The 17872-nt window shown below is 37.4% G+C and overlaps 2 protein-coding genes across 2 annotated transcripts; both read right to left on the bottom strand.

Annotated features, from left to right (window-relative positions):
- Nucleotides 1-1154: 1154 nt before the first annotated feature.
- foxi3a (forkhead box I3a) lies at nt 1155-2546 on the bottom strand. Its single transcript, XM_067376642.1, has 2 exons — nt 1994-2546; nt 1155-1890 (listed from the first exon to the last, which is right to left on the bottom strand). Exons 1-2 carry the CDS (start codon nt 2544-2546, stop codon nt 1367-1369), a joined length of 1077 nt encoding a protein of 358 aa, XP_067232743.1. The 3' UTR covers nt 1155-1366.
- Nucleotides 2547-4473: 1927 nt separating this feature from the next.
- On the bottom strand, nt 4474-17872 carry lcp2a (lymphocyte cytosolic protein 2a). The gene is made up of 21 exons (XM_067376619.1): nt 17479-17872; nt 17087-17149; nt 15540-15586; nt 14771-14842; nt 13234-13271; nt 13107-13147; nt 12840-13020; nt 12660-12757; nt 12521-12566; nt 12351-12416; nt 12199-12227; nt 8208-8227; nt 7418-7552; nt 7312-7333; nt 7195-7207; nt 6996-7089; nt 6802-6842; nt 6647-6714; nt 5340-5414; nt 5092-5241; nt 4474-5010 (listed from the first exon to the last, which is right to left on the bottom strand). Exons 1-21 carry the CDS (start codon nt 17611-17613, stop codon nt 4885-4887), a joined length of 1560 nt encoding a protein of 519 aa, XP_067232720.1. The 5' UTR covers nt 17614-17872; the 3' UTR covers nt 4474-4884.

Genomic DNA, 17872 nt, shown 5'->3' with positions numbered 1-17872 from the left:
AATTTATAGTGGAAATTTTTCAGTTTAGTGTTGAGATTTATTATTTAACCAGAACAAAGGGATAGTTCACCCAAAAATGAAAGTTCTGTCATCATTTACTCCCCCTCAATTCCAAACCTATATGAATTTCTTTGTTCTGCTGTACACAAAAGAAGATATTTGAAAGAATGTTTGTAACCAAGCAGATCTCATCCCCCATTGACTATCATAGTATATCTTTCCCCCCTATTAGGTAGTTAATCGGCTTGGTTACAAACATTCTTCCAAAAATCTTCCTTTGTGTTCAGTGGAACAAAGAAATTTATACAGGTTTGGAACAACTCGAAGGGGTGTAAATGATGACAACTGTCCCTTTAAACCTCCCATTGGCTTTTGTTGTATGAAAATATTTTTCAAAATATCTTCTTTTGTGTTCAGCTGAATAAAGAAAGTCCAGATTTGGAAAATCATGATTGTGAGTAAATTATGATTTTTAATGGTTTTTAATGTCAAGTATTATCTAATAACATTTATTAATATTGCATTAGCTTTTTTTATGTTATTTTCATTTAAATTTTTGTTTAAGATTTAGAATTTGGTTGTGTTTTTGTCATTTTTATTAAGTTTTGTTGCTTTTTAATATTTATTTTTATTCAGTTTTAGTAACATTAGTATTTCAACTTAAACTTATTTCATTTCAGTTAGTTGCCAAGGCAAGATTTCTATTTTTACCTTAATTTTAAGATTTTAATATATGTATATATATATATATATATATATATATATATATATATATATATATATATATATATATATATATATATATACATTTTTTTTTTTTTTTTTTTTTTCAGCCTTATTTCAGTAACAGCACTATTTGGGTGAACTATCCCTTTGCCCATAAATATAATAGCAATAAGGACAGTAGCAATTGCATGTTTGAATATGCTGTGTATATGTTGTTTATTTTGGCAAATACAATATATATTACAATCACAAAATACAAAATATTGAACAATGGACAAATTCATATTCCTGCCAAAAGTCAGTGCATTTATGTATGTTCCAAGCTTCACTTTTACAGAATTGAAATGTGTTGCAAAAACAAAACAAAAACCACAACACAAAAAAAACGGGACTGGGAGCAGTAGCCTGGGGCGATTACTGTTGTCTTTCAGCTGCAACATGAATAGATGATGTCAGCAAGTGAGTCTGAGAAGAGCGTGTGAGAGCGTTCACACAACTGTCTGATAGAGGGAATCTCCTCCGCATCCACTCGGACCTGCTGAATCAGGCACTGCGGTGGGAACTTGGCTCGCGATGCAGGCCGACCGCTCCCTCAAGTGCCTGAGGCCACAGTTCATACCTGATGGTTCTGTGTCCAGTGCTACACCTCTGTTCCCTCACGTGGATACAGCAAGTCAGAGGAGCCCAGCACTGGATAGAGCTGGCTGGTGTACTGGTTGAGCATAGAGTCACTATAGCTGTCTGTGTATGGAGCGTGCGAAGTGGAAATGTTGGATGCGACGGGGGGAGGGATGTTGGTTTCCCATTGCGGCACGGTTGCGCTCGGCGAGTACGAGCCATACGCCCCAGTCGGAGAAGATCTTTGGCTCAAAGGCAATGCCAGAGGAGACGGGAGAAGAGCCTCTCTTGAGCCTGAAGCCACGTCACCCATTTGACTTAGGAAGCCTTTGAGACAGGGTGTCAGATCTGTGGAGACTGGAGAGTTTCCCCTCTCGGAGGAGTCGCTGGGCTCTTTAGGACTTGATAGAGCCGAGTCTGATCCAGAATAACCTTTTCCCTCCTCTTCGGCCAAAGCGTCGGACTTTCTCTTCCTTTTGCGACGGAAGTTGCCATTATCGAACATCTTCTCACAGTTTGGGTCAAGGGTCCAGTAGTTGCCTTTACCTGTTCAACAGAAATAACTTTGTTATTTTGGCAGTTGAAAAAATTAATGACCTAATTTAAAACTCAAGCAGTTACACAAAAAGACGTTTGAGCATGTTCTAACCTGGATCGGTGTCATCTCTGGGCACTTTCATGAAGCAGTCGTTGAGCGAGAGATTATGCCGGATTGAGTTCTGCCAGCTGGCTTTGCTCTTGTTGTAGAAGGGGAAGTTGTCAGCCACATACTGGTAGATCTGGCTTAGAGTGAGACGACGGTTTGGGGCTCCGTGTATTGCCATCGCAATGAGTGCTGAGTAAGAGTACGGAGGCCTCACGAGTTTCATCAGATCTTCTTGGGAAGGCAGGGAGAACCAGCTGATGCTGGTGTCCGAGCCTCCGATTCCACCCGCAGCCATGTACGGCTTCGGCATCCCGTAGTGTTGAGGCCCTCCGCTGAGACAGGGAGCCGGATTGAGCCCGGGTCCGTTGAACCACAGGTAAGGGTTGGAGGTCTGTCCGGCATACTCTCCGAAATCGTAAGTGGACGGCAGGGTTTGCTGTGGACTAGGCACAGGCTGAGTGCTGTAAAAGTTGTCACCGTACAGGCTGAACTCTTGGGACTCCTGCCCCATGCTGTGGAACTGCGGTGAAAGAGCTTGTGGAACAAATGATGTCATGCTTTCCTCCCTTTTTCTTCTGGGAGAAAATACCTTCTGTTCTGCTGCCTCTGTCTAACACAGGTGGATTGGTCAGGTGCACCTGTCTCACCTGAACTATTTATACAAGTTTTGTAACACCCTCTCTGCTCTGATAGGCTGTCACGGTCACACCTCAGCCTTCATTTGTTTGGGGGGTGGTGTGGCACCTCTGGGAAAAACGGTGGGTGGGGGGATATATCAGAAAGATATATCAGAAAGAGGATAAGATATCCTCTGAGAGATATCTTAAGTTTCATGAGTGACTCAGGTGCATTAATTTAAAGTAAGGTTACCTTATAATTCCTAACTTTCATATCATTATGCACACAACACAAAACCGTTTAACATACATGTTGAATTTAGATACACTGGGAAAGTTCTGGATCAGTTAAAAGTTGCAAAACTGTACAAGTACTAATCATATAGCCTAATTTATAGAAAATATTATAGTGTTTTTTAACCTTACTATAGTAAAGTACTTGAATTAATTTTTTTGTGTTAGGCCTACTTCTACTTGTTGTGGTAATGTAACAACTATAGTAATATAAACAAATTACTTTACCCAATACTGGGTTTTCTACAACTATAGGGCATATTATATACGATTAACACACTACAGTTTACTGTAGTAAAAGCTAAAGTATAGACTACTACAGTAGGCTATTTATTATAGTTGATCAGTTCACTATAGTAAATACTACAATATGCTGTGGCATTAATTAGAAAAGTGTTGTAAACACTATAATATATAGGCTATATAGGTATACTACAATTTAAAATAGTAAATACTATAGTATTTTTTCATGTGGGTATACAAGCAGATTGTGATTTAATCTAAGGAAATAAACTGCTAAATAGATAAATAAATAAACAAATCTTGCCCAATGTGCTGACAAATTTCATGTTGTAGCCTACCAATGTGGTTTCTGCGGCATTATAAGTAGCCTATATTAAAAGACACCGTCGATCATGCCGTAGGCTTGGTTAATTAGTTTACATTTTTAGATCACTTGAAGCTGTTGGTGGGGTTAAATGTGTCCCCACCCCCGCCCTTTCACTTGAGATAATGCGAATTCAATTTGACCCATTTGAGTCTCAAACGTAATTAACATTCTTAAACCGAGCACGCGCGCCACCCATTCCTCCACGCGCAGAGCGATTCCCCTGCCGTAACCTGATCGCGCGCGATTCATTTGAAGTATGACTTTGTACGGTTTTATTTGACCCTCTTTTCCAGATGATTAAAACTTCTTTTTGAAGTTACTTCAAACCCGCAAATGAGTGAGTAGGCCTAACTTTTACCTTTAATGTGCGCGCATATTTAACGTCGTTAATCGGCCAGTTTTCGCGGGCAAAATCCAGCTAATTTTCAAGTTGGTCACGTGAATTGACCAACAGTGAGTTGACCAACAGAAAGCTGCTTGGTTTTCGCTAATGTGACTGCACCATTACCCGTAATTTCCATCTTTAAATTTTTATTTAAATTCAACCTGATTGACAGAAGCTTGATAACCGATCACGTCTATAATATTTAACGTTAGCATTAACCTTACCTTCAACTACAAGTGCAATGTAGCCTATATTAAATCTCTCAAAGCACATTATTTGGAGGAAAAAGAGATTGGCAAATATATTTTTTAATACTGGCTGTACGATGTAGCTGAAGTGTAGACTAATGGATTATCTAGAATCCGTATAAAAAAACAAAAACACAGTTTCACGGCAGTCATTCACGAACAGAGCAGTATTATTAATGTAGCCTGTGGCTTTGACGTTTCATGCCAAAGTCATGTAACCGAATCCCCTTTTTGTACTCTGATGTGTTAAACTCGACAGTTTGATAGTCGTGAGATCATTTAGAAAGTGAGTCTTCAGAAATAAGCGACAAAACACAAATCAGTCCCTCAACACTTGGGCTATACCATTCCTTGCAGAATTATAATCTTTATTGTCTTGTCAATATCGGCTACATGTCATATTTCATGATCACACAAATTTAACATAATAGGCCTAAATATTTTAATAGGATATAATGGAAAAATTCAAATAAAAAAGACAAGACTGATTAGTTTGAGAAACAGTGGTCAAAATAGTGATAAAGTAGGCTACTCTTTTTGTTTATAATATGAACATATATTCAGTCTTATGCAATGTGCAGCCATGCATTTAAAAACTTTACAATGTTTTACAAGAGAGATATTTTTACATACACCTGAGAGATTATGACAGTTATGAATTGCGTTGAGTTGGAAAAACAAAACATAAAACAAAAAAAGGCAAAAGTAGCTACTGTAAATTAGTCTTGTAGAATAAATGTTTAATATCCAGCAGGATAAATCAGAGCACACTGGTTCTGTTGGCTTGATACCCGGTTCTTTGCATCAATAAGAAGGAGTGGCGTGTGTTTGTGCTGGTTGATAATGTCGCCGACCCGCTCAAAAGTCTGCCAAAGACAATCAACAGTGTTACAAACTTTGGTCATTGTGCATGTAGCTATGATTACATACAGACATAAAAAACATACCTCTGAGGATTTCATCCCGGTGCCTAGCATGAAGCCATTTTGGAATCTGCGGATCTGAATATTGTAAACTTTGTCCTGGTACAGGACCACGAGTGTGTAAGGCTGGTTAGAGGATCGATTTGAGCTGTCTCGCACAAGGAACGTCCCATCCTAACAGAGGGTACATTTCAACAAATTAACTTTGTTAACCTGATATTAAGATTGACATTATTATTGCGTAATAAGAAAGTAAGAACGCAATGCCTCACCCTGTTAACTCTTCTCAGACAGCTCTCTGCCTCACCACGGGTGATCTGACCCACATACCAAGTTGGATCCATGTCCTATAATTGGAGAAATAATGAAATATTAGGGCTGAAATGATTTATTATTAATTATGATTTATTAAATCCAAACATTTCACAAAATACCTAGTATTAACATAAGTAAAATTTAGCTTAGAACAGGCTGTTACTTAAACTATACACTGTAAAAAAGTTGTAAATAAAGATTAGCTACTGGAGTAGCCAATGTTTTACAAGAAAATACTTTTTCAGTCTTTCCACTTCAAAATGTCATGTTTAATTCAGTGTGTTACTTGCCTTTCTTTGTAATTATTTGTGAAATTTACTAGCAATTTATGAGTAAAAATCGTTTTAAAGTAAATCCTACATCACTTTTTTTTCAGTGTACTAGAAAGTAAACTCCTGTAATTTCAGTAGCACCTTAAAGGAAATACAAAGGCGCCACCTGCTGGTTGGTATATAGCAAGGCCTGGCTTAACCATGTCTTGAGGAGGGACCATAACTATTGTTTTTGTTTGTTTTTTTTATTAAAAGGAATTATATGATTAAAATGGATTTAAGGGAATAAGGAAAATAAATAAGAATGGTTAAATTTCCAGGTCTATTATAGTTATTAACTAATTAATTTAAACTATTTTCAAATAATATATATTTTTTAAAATATATTCACTCTTATCTGTATGTTTGATGTCAAAAACGCAAAACGTTTCTTGTCTCGTCATATTCAGTTATGAATTACATTAATCATATATTAATCAAATAATAGTATGTTTTCAATTCAAAACCGCAAAATTGTATGATGTAAACATTTTTTTTATGATTTTAAATGTAGTGATTAGTTTTGAAAATTTTCTGAATATTTTAATCATAAAAAAGTCATAAAAAATAATTTTGTAAGTCGCATTTAAATAATTTTTAGCTACTTACTCGCCACATACCCTTTTACTGCTAAAACGAAAGTGTCACATTAGAATTCGCACTGGTCTTCTGCGAACTGTAAGCCCCGCCTTCTTTGATTTGATTGGCCAGCTCAGTCGTTCTGACAGTAAGACCGCTGAGGCAGACCAGCCTAAAAATGTAACTTTTAAAACGCTGTCATCCTAACTACAAACAGAGTGGTGCATAATGGAGTACAGCAGAGCAGCATCAATAATATCAAATATTGGGGGGGACAATTTGGCCTTTTCTAATTATTGGGGGGGGGGGACTTGTCCCTGGTCTATAGTGGTGTGATTGTTTGTCAGCAGCTCAAGCATTTCAACGTACTGTACCTGCATGCCTCCCATGTCTGTCTGTGGTGGTGGTGGTGCTCTTGCACTTCTCCGGTGATCGCTCATTGCTTTTATTAAACAAAATAAAGGATACAAACAGTTATTTACATCAAATGTATACTAAGATTTATCAAACTAGTGTAATGCGTGCTTACCCTCCTGCAGTTTTGCCGGTAGTGATCGACTGGGGTTAACGCTGTGTGAAATGTGACAGAAATATAGTCAAATTTAATGGAAGTATCTGGACCTTTAACTAATATATTTGAATATCAGTGTTAACTTTGGCAGAATATTCTAGACATGGTTTCAAGTCTGTCCACCCACAGACAGTTCTCATTTGAATACACACTTCTCTGTTTGAAAAGATTGTCCGTGGGTTCCCGGAGGTCTTGGTGATGGATTCCTGGCGTGCAATGGAAACGTGTTGGAGCTTTGCCTGGCAGCTGTAAAATCACGGAATATTCAAACACAAATTATTTATTGATGATAAAGCTATCTCTCTTATCAAAATATGCAAATATGCAAAATAAGACAATTAGGCTACTTACTGTCATCGTGAAACTGTTGAAGAGAAAAAAAACAGTACAATTAAGTGAGTGAATTGCTATATTATTATGTGAATCGCACAAACGATTATATTATGTGTGTGTGCTTAATGTGATTACCTCGTTTCTTTGGTCGAGATGTCTGTTGGAAAAAGGAAATATAGGTTACATTGGCAGCTCTGTGAATAGAATGGTGCAGCATTCTTTTTGTTTTTATAAATCTGACCTGTTTTGAGAGTAGCCTGGTGTTACGGAGGAGGCACTTCTGCGCACCCCTGATGAAGGAAGTAAGGGTTTGGGAATTCTCATTGGGTCTCCTGGCAACTCCATTGCAGGGGGTCTGAGAGGAGCAGGAGCACCGCTATAGGATAAAAAGCATGACATCATGAGAAAATGAATGACAAACCTATCATACTCGACTAAAAACTGAGATTTATAGTAATTGCCTGCTAATGTGATTTCACTAATTAGAACATCCTTGTTGATCCCGGGACAACATTCCAATCAACCAATCAGATTTGCGGGACAGGCTTACAGTTAAAGGGATAGTTTACCCCAAAATGAATTTTGTCATCACTTAACCTCAAATTGTTCCAGTTGCACCTGTATGGGTTTCTTTCTCCTTGTTGAACACAAAAGAAGATATTTCGAAGAATGTTGGTAACCAGACAGTTGACGACATCAATTTTTTTTCCTACTATGGAAGTCAATGGGTGCCGTCAACTGTCTGGTTACCAACATTCTTCGAAATATCTTCTTTTGTGTTCAACAGAAGAAAGGGGTTAGCTGTGTCTATACCATTCTTAGTCGCCTATCATTTCCCTCTGATTTTAGGGATAAGTTATGGGTAGGGTTAGGTTTAGGGGTAGGGATATGGTTATGACTGTGTTTTTGAACAGGGATGTTGTTCCAGGATCAACAAAGGATGTTGATCCAGGAACATGTCTTACTTGGCAAAATTGGCACATGCAGTTATTACTATTAAACAAAACTTAAATGAAAGGAAATCACTTTACCTTCTTGGTGGATGGATAGCCTGCAGAAAAAAGAAATTATTAGAGAACCATCACAGAACTATGTACACCACAGAGATATTAAAATATAAAATTATTATTGTAATTATTATTGTATTTAGCCAAAATGGAACTTTGAAATGGAAAAACTACATTCATATAGTCTCAAGATCATTTATATTTCAAGCCTAGTGGATTAATAATAATAATGACTGTAATTATGTTGTAATAATAATAATAACAATACTTATGTAAAGTGTTATACTAATGCTAAATATATATTTATTGATTAATATAGGCTACTTAATAATGATATAGGTTAACTGATTCATTATCAATTGTTAATGTTATATATAATACCTCAGGGCTTGACATTAACTTATTGGCTCACCAGCCACTGTGGCTAGTGGTTTTCTAAAGTTACTAGCCACTCAGCATTTTCACTGGACAAACTTTTGACATCAATACCATGGGGAAAAACTGACATATAGATATTTTTTAATATTATCTTATAATATATAATGCAGCAGGTATATTAGGCTGCTGTCACTTTAAGACCTGACTCATGGATCCATTATACTGTTACACATGTGTTTACTTTCTCAACTGTTCATTCACTTAAAACATGACCGACTGTGTGTACACGAATACTCGCCAAGACCGGCATTTTGACATTATCTGTGGGAATGAGTCAAATTATGCACAATACGCGTAATCCCACGCCGAAATTCAAGTGCTGTAACACCAACAGCATTCATTCAGAGCAATTGAAATGAGTGAGGGAAGGCGGTCATCTCGCTGTCGGAGAGATGAGAGAGCGAGAAAGCGCAGCAGGTATCGTGTATCTATTCTATTTCAGATGCCTTTTTAAAAGACTACAACTGAAAAATTTATAAATTCAACCGACCAAAGTGGCTAGTAGGAGTGTCTGCGCTAGTAGACGCAACTGCTGAAATCCACCCACATATGGCAGGTGTTAAAGGGGACCTATTATGCCCCATTTTACAAGATGTAAAATAAGTCTCTGATGTCCCCAGAGTGTGTATGTGAAGTTTTAGCTCAAAATACCCCATAGATAATTTTTTATAGTATGTTAAAATTGCCACTTTTTGGGGTTGAGCAAAAAATGTGCTGTTTCAGTGTGTGCCCTTTAAATGCAAATGTGCTGCTGCGCTCGGCCTAAGAGGGTGGAGCTTCAAGAGCTCATTCTCTGGTGTCAGGATTCAGTCAGGATGCACTATAATGTCAGAAACTGCGAATCTATGCTGCATGGAGATAGAACAGGTATAGTTTAGTTCAATTACGGTTATAACTTATATTGTCTTCTTCCACTGTATTAGTACAAGCCTGTTGTACCGAATGATGGCCAAAACTTTACAGATGAGTTTTATGATGTTTATTGTACTTCACACAAAAGATAAAGCATCTGTTTTCACTCTAGAAAATCTCTGTAAGAGCTTAATAAAACACAGTGCAAGTGAGCATTAAAATATTATCCATAAACTCTCTCTCTCTCCCTTGCATTATCATCAACATACACAGAGAATTACACAGAAACGCTCATTACAACTAACAGTAAACAAATACAGTGGGTATGGAAAGTATTCGGACCCCCTTAAATTTTTCACTCTTTGTTATATTGCAGCCATTTGCTAAAATCATTTAAGTTCATTTTTTTTTCCTCATTAATGTACACACAGCACCCCATATTGACAGAAAAACACAGAATTGTTGACATTTTTGCAGATTTATTAAAAAGGAAAAACTGAAATATCACATGGTCCTAATTATTCAGACTCTTTGCTCAGTATAGTAGAAGCACCCTTTTGGTCTAATACAACCATGAGTCTTTTTGGGAAAGATGCAACAAGTTTTTCACACCTGGATTTGGGGATCCTCTGCCATTCCTCCTTGCAGATCCTCTCCAGTTCTGTCAGGTTGGATGGTAAATGTTGGTGGACAGCCATTTTTAGGTCTCTACAGAGATGCTCAATTGGGTTTAAGTCAGGGCTCTGGCTGGGCCATTCAAGAACAGTCACGGAGTTGTTGTGAAGCCACTCCTTCGTTATTTTAGCTGTGTGCTTAGGGTCATTGTCTTGTTGGAAGGTAAACCTTCGGCCCGGTCTGAGGTCCTGAGCACTCTGGAGAAGGTTTTCATCCAGGATATCCCTGTACTTGGCCACATTCATCTTTCCCTCGATTGCAACCAGTCGTCCTGTCCCTGTAGCTGAAAAACACCCCCACAGCATGATGCTGCCACCACCATGCTTCACTGTTGGGACTGTATTGGACAGGTGATGAGCAGTGCCTGGTTTTCTCCACACATACCGCTTAGAAATAAGGCCAAAAAGTTCTATCTTGGTCTCATCAGACCAGAGAATCTTATTTCTCACCATCTTGGCAAACTCCATGCGGGCTTTCATGTGTCTTGCACTGAGGAGAGGCTTCCGTCGGGCCACTCTGCCATAAAGCCCCGACTGGTAGAGGGCTGCAGTGATGGTTGACTTTCTACGACTTTCTCCCATCTCCCGACTGCATCTCTGGAGCTCAGCCACAGTGATCTTTGGATTCTTCTTTACCTCTCTCACCAAGGCTCTTCTCCCCCGATAGCTCAGTTTGGCCGGACGGCCAGCTCTAGGAAGAGTTCTGGTCATCCCAAATGTCTTCCATTTAAGGATTATGGAGGCCACTGTGCTCTTAGGAACCTTAAGTGCAGCAGAAAGTTTTTTGTAACCTTGGCCAGATCTGTGCCTTGAAACAATTCAGTCTCTGAGCTCTTCAGGCAGTTCCTTTGACCTCATGATTCTCATTTGCTCTGACATGCACTGTGAGCTGTAAGGTCTTATATAGACAGGTGTGTGGCTTTCCTAATCAAGTCCAATCAGTATAAATCAAACACAGCTGGACTCAAATGAAGGTGTAGAATCATCTCAAGGATGATCAGAAGAAATGGACAGCACCTGAGTTAAATATATGAGTGTCTTAGCAAAAGGTCTGAATACTTAGGACCATGGGATATTTCAGTTTTTCTTTTTTAATAAATCTGCAAAAATGTCAACAATTCTGTGTTTTTCTGTCAATATGGGGTGCTGTGTGTACATTAATGAGGAAAAAATGAACTTAAATGATTTTAGCAAATGGCTGCCATATAGCAAAGAGTGAAAAATTTAAGGGGGTCTGAATACTTTCCGTACCCACTGTATATAAAGACCTTATGCCTTTTCGGGTGGTGCTTAATAAACTGGTAAACTTTATATCCGTAAATCAACTCTGATGAACTGCAATAAAGTGCTCTCACCTTTATTACTGCCGTATCCAGTATTACTCTGGAGACTGTAAGCTGGATGACGTACAGTTTGTACTGATCTGTCCTTGAGTAACACATTTTTAACACAAGCTCTGTTTTGTATTGTCCCTTTGTATTGAGATTCATTCACAAAGCAATCCGGTGTGAAATGATTCACGCAGACATAAACGAATTTCGGTAGAGTTGAGGGAGCATTTTCTTCGAAAACAAAATTAATCCACCTCATCTTCAGCGGCTCAGATTTAGGGAGTAAATGGAGAAAGCTATGTGGATTAATCCATCAAGCTACAGAACACCTAAAACGCTTGGGAGACATTCTTGTCAGTGCAGCAATGGCAGACCGGTAAACTCTCTGTGAACTTGCTCAGGGCGGTTCTATGTTAAAACGGCAGTGTCTGTCAACATTCGAGGCTGGGGCCTGTGGCTAATGTGATGTCACAGTGCCAGGGATCTGGAAACGGCTTGTTCAGAGACACTGCTTATGATTTATGGGGATTAAAAAAAAAAGTGGTTGGATTTTTATCATTATAGGGTGGTTGTGTACACACACTGCCAACACACATTTATAGCCAAACACCATGCAAAAGTGAATTTTGCATAATAGGTCCCCTTTAATGTCAAGCCCTGATAAAAACTAAGGTAGATGTTTGGCAGCTTCTATGTGGAGGTAGGACAAATCAAACTTACTCTGTCAAGCGAGCTAGTGCCCCTTCCACCTGTGAAGACACAATACAGTAATAATTGCATTATTACTCAATTATTGTTTGTTAAAAAAGCAAAGAAATAAAGTTGCAAAGAAGCAAAGTTGTTAAAGAAATAAATGTGTGAGTGTCAGTGACCTGCTACAGGTGGAGGGTGGTTTCTTTCCAGAGTTCCTGGCTTTGTGCTGCGATCCACAGCAGGCGCTACAAGACCACGGGATGGTAGAAACCACATATAGAAAAGGTGGATAAGTTCAACAACATCACACCCAGATTAGCTTTGACTGACAATAAACATACTCTCTTACCTGGTGGTCTTTTTAGGGGCCGCTCTTCTCTCGGATGTTGCCCAGCCTACAGAATATAGAGTTTATTGCAAAGAAGACTCAAAAATGAACACTGGAGACAAAGCAGGACACATACTGATTGGAAATATGAAAGACTCACACTTGGCCGCTCCACAGGAGGGAGAGAGGGTCCGGGGCCTGGGCGCTCCGGTGGCACAGGTGGTTGGCTTCTGCTCACTCCACGTGTGCGGTTATTATCTGATAAATCAAGGAATCCCATCATGACATTTCCAAATGACTGAGACAGCAATAGGATTGAAAACTGTCCACTTTTGCATACCAATATAATCGCTGTTTTCCATGGGTTTAGCAGGACAGATCTGGGCCGTGTCTTCTTTAGGCTCAGTTGGAGGAGGCTCGTAGCCATTATCACTGTCTGACCCCTCTGGGGACTCATAGTCTCCACCGCTAGCATCACCATCTTCTGAATTAGGATCCTCGTAGTCATCGTCATCACAGTCCTTAATGAGGAAAGAATAAATGCGTATTGTGATGCATGTGATGCTGATCACTCCAAAACAGTTTAAGACACAAATAAGACACTTACAAACTCTTCAGGGTCCCACGCTTCATCCTCAAATTGGTCAGCTGAAAATAGTAAAAGCAGGAAACTTCTACACAATATCTTTAGAAGCAAACTTTTAGCATTGAATATATTCTACTTTATATCATACCTGGTGGTTGTGGGAAGCTGGGAACTGGTTGTGATGGCCTGTTAAAAAAACAATAAGGATAATTAGTCACATACTAACAGTTGATGGTAGTTAAATGATGAATTCATTCCATTTATTCACCCTCATGTGGTTCCATAACTGAATTGACATTTTTTCTTCTGTGAAGATTTTATGAAAAAATGTCTTGTTTATTTATTTATTTATTGGTGTTCATATTATGAATGTCAATTTGACTTTCACCGTAAGGACAAAAAAAAAAAAAAAAAAAAAAGAGTTCCTCAAATAATATTCTTCAAAACATTCTTCTTTTATGTTATGCAGAAGAAAGAAAGTCATACAGGTTTGGAACCACATGAGGGCGAGGAAATGATGACAGAATGTTCATTATTTGGGTGAACTAACCAATTAAATGTTCAAGAACTAAATGTTTGGGTTAGTATTTTTTGAAAGAAGTTAATACTTTTATTCAGCAAGGATGAATTAAATTGATCAAAACAATAAAGACACTTATAATGTTATAAAATGATTTCTATTTTTTTTTTTTTTTTTAATGCTGTCCTTTTGAACTTTCTATTCATAAAAAAAAAAAAAACAGAAAAAATGTAGTACGGTTTCTACAAAAATATGAAGCAGCACAACTGTTTTCAACGTTGATAATAGTGATAAATGTTTCCTGAGCAGCAAATCCGCATATTATTAGAATGATTTCTGAAGGATCGTGTGAAGACCGGAGTAATGATGCTGAAAATTCAGCATTGCCATCACAGGAATGAATTACATTTTTAAATATATTCAAATAGAAAACAGTTATTCTGGGGTGCGTTTCCTGTACAACGACGTAACTCACTGCTTCACTACCATAGTACGATACATCGTTGAACAAATCAACCAGCATGTTTCCCGAACCCTTATTGTCGCAAACCTGTCGTTCAGCCAAGTTGGTCAATGATGTCACACAGATTCTCGTTTTTCTCAGTTATTTTCCTCTATTTCCAGATTAAATCATAGGCTCGTTCTTACGTACTAGAGCACGTACGCACATGCACACTCTTTAAAATCTCTTGACAAACTAAAATATGTAAATGACATTTGTATATATTCGGAATAAAAGACATACTTTGTACTTAATGTCAGCTTGCTTATTTTGCTCAAGATAATGATTTATTAAGTACAGTACACATCAAGAAACTAAGCTTCTAACCACAGCCCGAGAGCTGTCGTTCCACCCACACAAGTTTGCAATGCAGTTTGCGAATGTTCGTTTGAACGATGGCTTCGGGAAACACCAAATCGTTGAACTATGCTAATAACGACTGAACTTGTGATGTTAGTTGGCTAAGTATTCTTTTGGGAAATGCACCGCTGAATTGTAATGATATTTCACAATATCACAGTTTTCACTGTGTTTTTGATCAAATAATTGCAGCCTTGGTGAGCATAATACTTTTTTCAAAAATATTACCAACCCCAAACTTTGAACGGAGGTGTATATTATATCTCAGGTATAACACAAGATTTGTGATGGTAGAGTACTCGCCTTATTGCTGGAATAGGTGGAAAGAACCTCTTCTTCTCTTTGTTGATTTCCTGACAAATCTTGGAGATGATCCTAAAATATTAGGAAACACCAGTTTCAAATCCTCAAAGTATAAATAACATTACTGGCATGCAATTGATTAGTAGTCATTTTAAGAGTTCAGCATGTAATTATTGCTTTATGTGCTGGTTGAGAGTTCAGCTCAGGCAGGATGTGGTAACAGAGCCATAATTTTTCTGTCCTCTTTTCTGTGCACCTGACACTGCTCAATAAAATAACAACAATCATATTTTCCTAAAGTCACTGTGACTTATCTATGACCAAATTTGATTTTGGGGTAAAATCAATAACATCTGTTTATTTAAGTGTTATTCAGGTGTGGGGGTTTTCAAACACTTCACACCAAACATGCTCTACAAAAGAGTTTCTGCATGAACGCAATGGTTCCTGCCACATCTGCTTCTCTGGTTTATCTTTCCTGTGCAGTGTTTCCTCTTAATGTTACTATGTCATCGATGGGGTTCGTGCATGTTTCTACCTGTTTGTAGACTGTTACTATGTACAATACATGATGTGCTACAGTTGAACGTTTTTTTAAATAAATAAAAGGTGTCTGCGAATTCCGTGAATATTATCAATTAATCTACCATATTATTAAGCCATATAAATTCTAAAGTACTTTAACAATTTACCCTGTACAGATGAAGAAAAAAGAATGACAATTACACAAAATAAGCAGAAAAAAAAAAAAAAAAAAGTCAGTACTTACGGCGCATGAAGCTTAGGGAACCTTTGAAGGTCATTTTCAGTCATACTCTAAAAAAAAGAGAAAAAAATATTTATATCTGATTTTCAATTCATTTATTAAACAGTGTGAGTGTGTTTATATATACATATATACCCATATATATATATATATATATATATATATATATATATACACAAAAAAAAATATATATATAGCTTAACAAATTTATTAAATCACCACCCACCCCACCCAATGTAAGGTTTGTGCCGCAGCTGCCGCAGCTTTACCAAAATCATTGTAATGTTAGTGTAATGGTTAATCCACATCAGTGTAAACTCTTTAGTCACAGTAGTGTTTCTAATGCACAATATATGCACAAACGTTTCATCAAAAGCTACACAAATTATTGGGAATAACAAGAATCTATATGGAAGTCAACAGAGACTATGGAAAAGTACATACAAACAATGTCAGCAAGAATGCAAGCTATTATCAAGGCCAATGGAGGCCATACAAAATAAAATATATAATTGGGGGGGATTATGCGTGAATAAATTACATTTTTTTGTTTTTGATACGTGGTCTTTGTTAAGCATTGTGCGTGTGTGTGTATGTGTGTGTGTGTGTGTGTATATATATATATATATATATATATATATATATATATAAAATTTAGGCTACACATATATAATTACAGTACAAAAGTGTGTGTATGTATGTATACATGTGTGTATATATATATATATACACACACACACACACACACACACACACACACACACACACACACACACACACACACACACACACATATATACACCAGTGGTCTCAAACTCAGTTCCTGGAGGGTCACAGCTCTGCCCAGTTTTACTCCAGCCCTAATCAAACACACCTGATCCAGCTAATCAAGGTCTTCAGGATTACTAGAAACTTCCAAGAAGTTGGGAGTTGGGAGTTGGTTGGAGCTAAACTGTGCAGAGCTGTGGCCCTCCAGGAATTTGAAACCACTGACATACACACACACACACACACACACACACACACACACACACACACACACACACACACACACACACACACACACACACACACACACACACACACACACACACACACACACACACACACACACACACACACACACACACACACACACACATTATATATGTGATATATATATATCTCATAACACAGCTATAACTTTATTGTTTAGACCGATTAGGGGTTCTAATATTTTTCAGTAGTTTTAGTTTCTATTAACAGCACTTCCTGAATTGTTGGATCAAGGGAAACAATGATGTTACACTGAGTCAGACCACAAACATCTGTTTTGTAAAGGGAAATTTTGGTCTGTGCTCCATATAGAATATAACATTTAAAATTAAAAGCTACAACATTTCCAAATGTAAAAACAAAATTTAAACTAAAAATCACACTGCATAGGACCAGAACTATACTAAATTATTTTGACACAAAATTATGGGGTAGGCTGAACATTTCTGCTTTCTAAATGTTAAATTTGGGCTGTTATCCTGCAAAACCAGTGCCTAAATTTAAATGGCACTTACCAGGAACCTTTGCCCACTGATGTTATGTCTTGTTATGACCTTGTCACATCCAGTCAGATTCCGCTAAAGATAAAGTAAAAGAAATTATGTCAGATGAATATGCATGGTCACACACATAAACACATATCTCACATATATAAACAACAGGATGTAATATTAAATAAAACGTAATATCAAATATAGGTCTGTAAAAGTACATTCAGTGCTATTTTAGTTTCATTGGTGCTACTTCATAACAAATGTCTCTCATTTATCAGTGTTTTAAATAGTATTAAATTCATACCATGTATGCTGAAGGTCTATAAAATAAACAATTTAATAATGCTTTGATTTTTTTATTTTCAATTTATATATAATTTCACTTTAAAAGATGGAAAGAGAAAGCAACTTACTCTCTTCAGAAAGTCTGCTAACCGATGTGAATCCCAGCTCAGAACCTCTGATTTGGATGGAATACTATCAAAACTCATTGTTCCGAATTTACTACACTTGCTTATTAATATCAAATTCCAGATAACTTCAAGCATTGAAAAAATTGCCACTCTCACAGTGGATTCACACTGTGTCTGACGCTATGTCCACCGAGAACATGAGAAGACTGGTGCCAAACCAAGATGAAAAAAAACAAACAAATAAGAACCCAAAACAGACAATTTCTTACTGACAGATTCACTCAGTTTCAAATGTAGATGTGGAAGAATTACTCAAAATTCTACCAACATTTTCAAAGAATACTAAAAAAAAAAAAAAAAAACCAACACCCCGGATTCGCTAGAGCACTGTATG

This window comes from Chanodichthys erythropterus, chromosome 22, assembly GCF_024489055.1.
Source record: "Chanodichthys erythropterus isolate Z2021 chromosome 22, ASM2448905v1, whole genome shotgun sequence".
Lineage (NCBI taxonomy): Eukaryota > Metazoa > Chordata > Actinopteri > Cypriniformes > Xenocyprididae > Chanodichthys > Chanodichthys erythropterus.
This window is presented reverse-complemented; position numbering and strand designations above follow the sequence as displayed.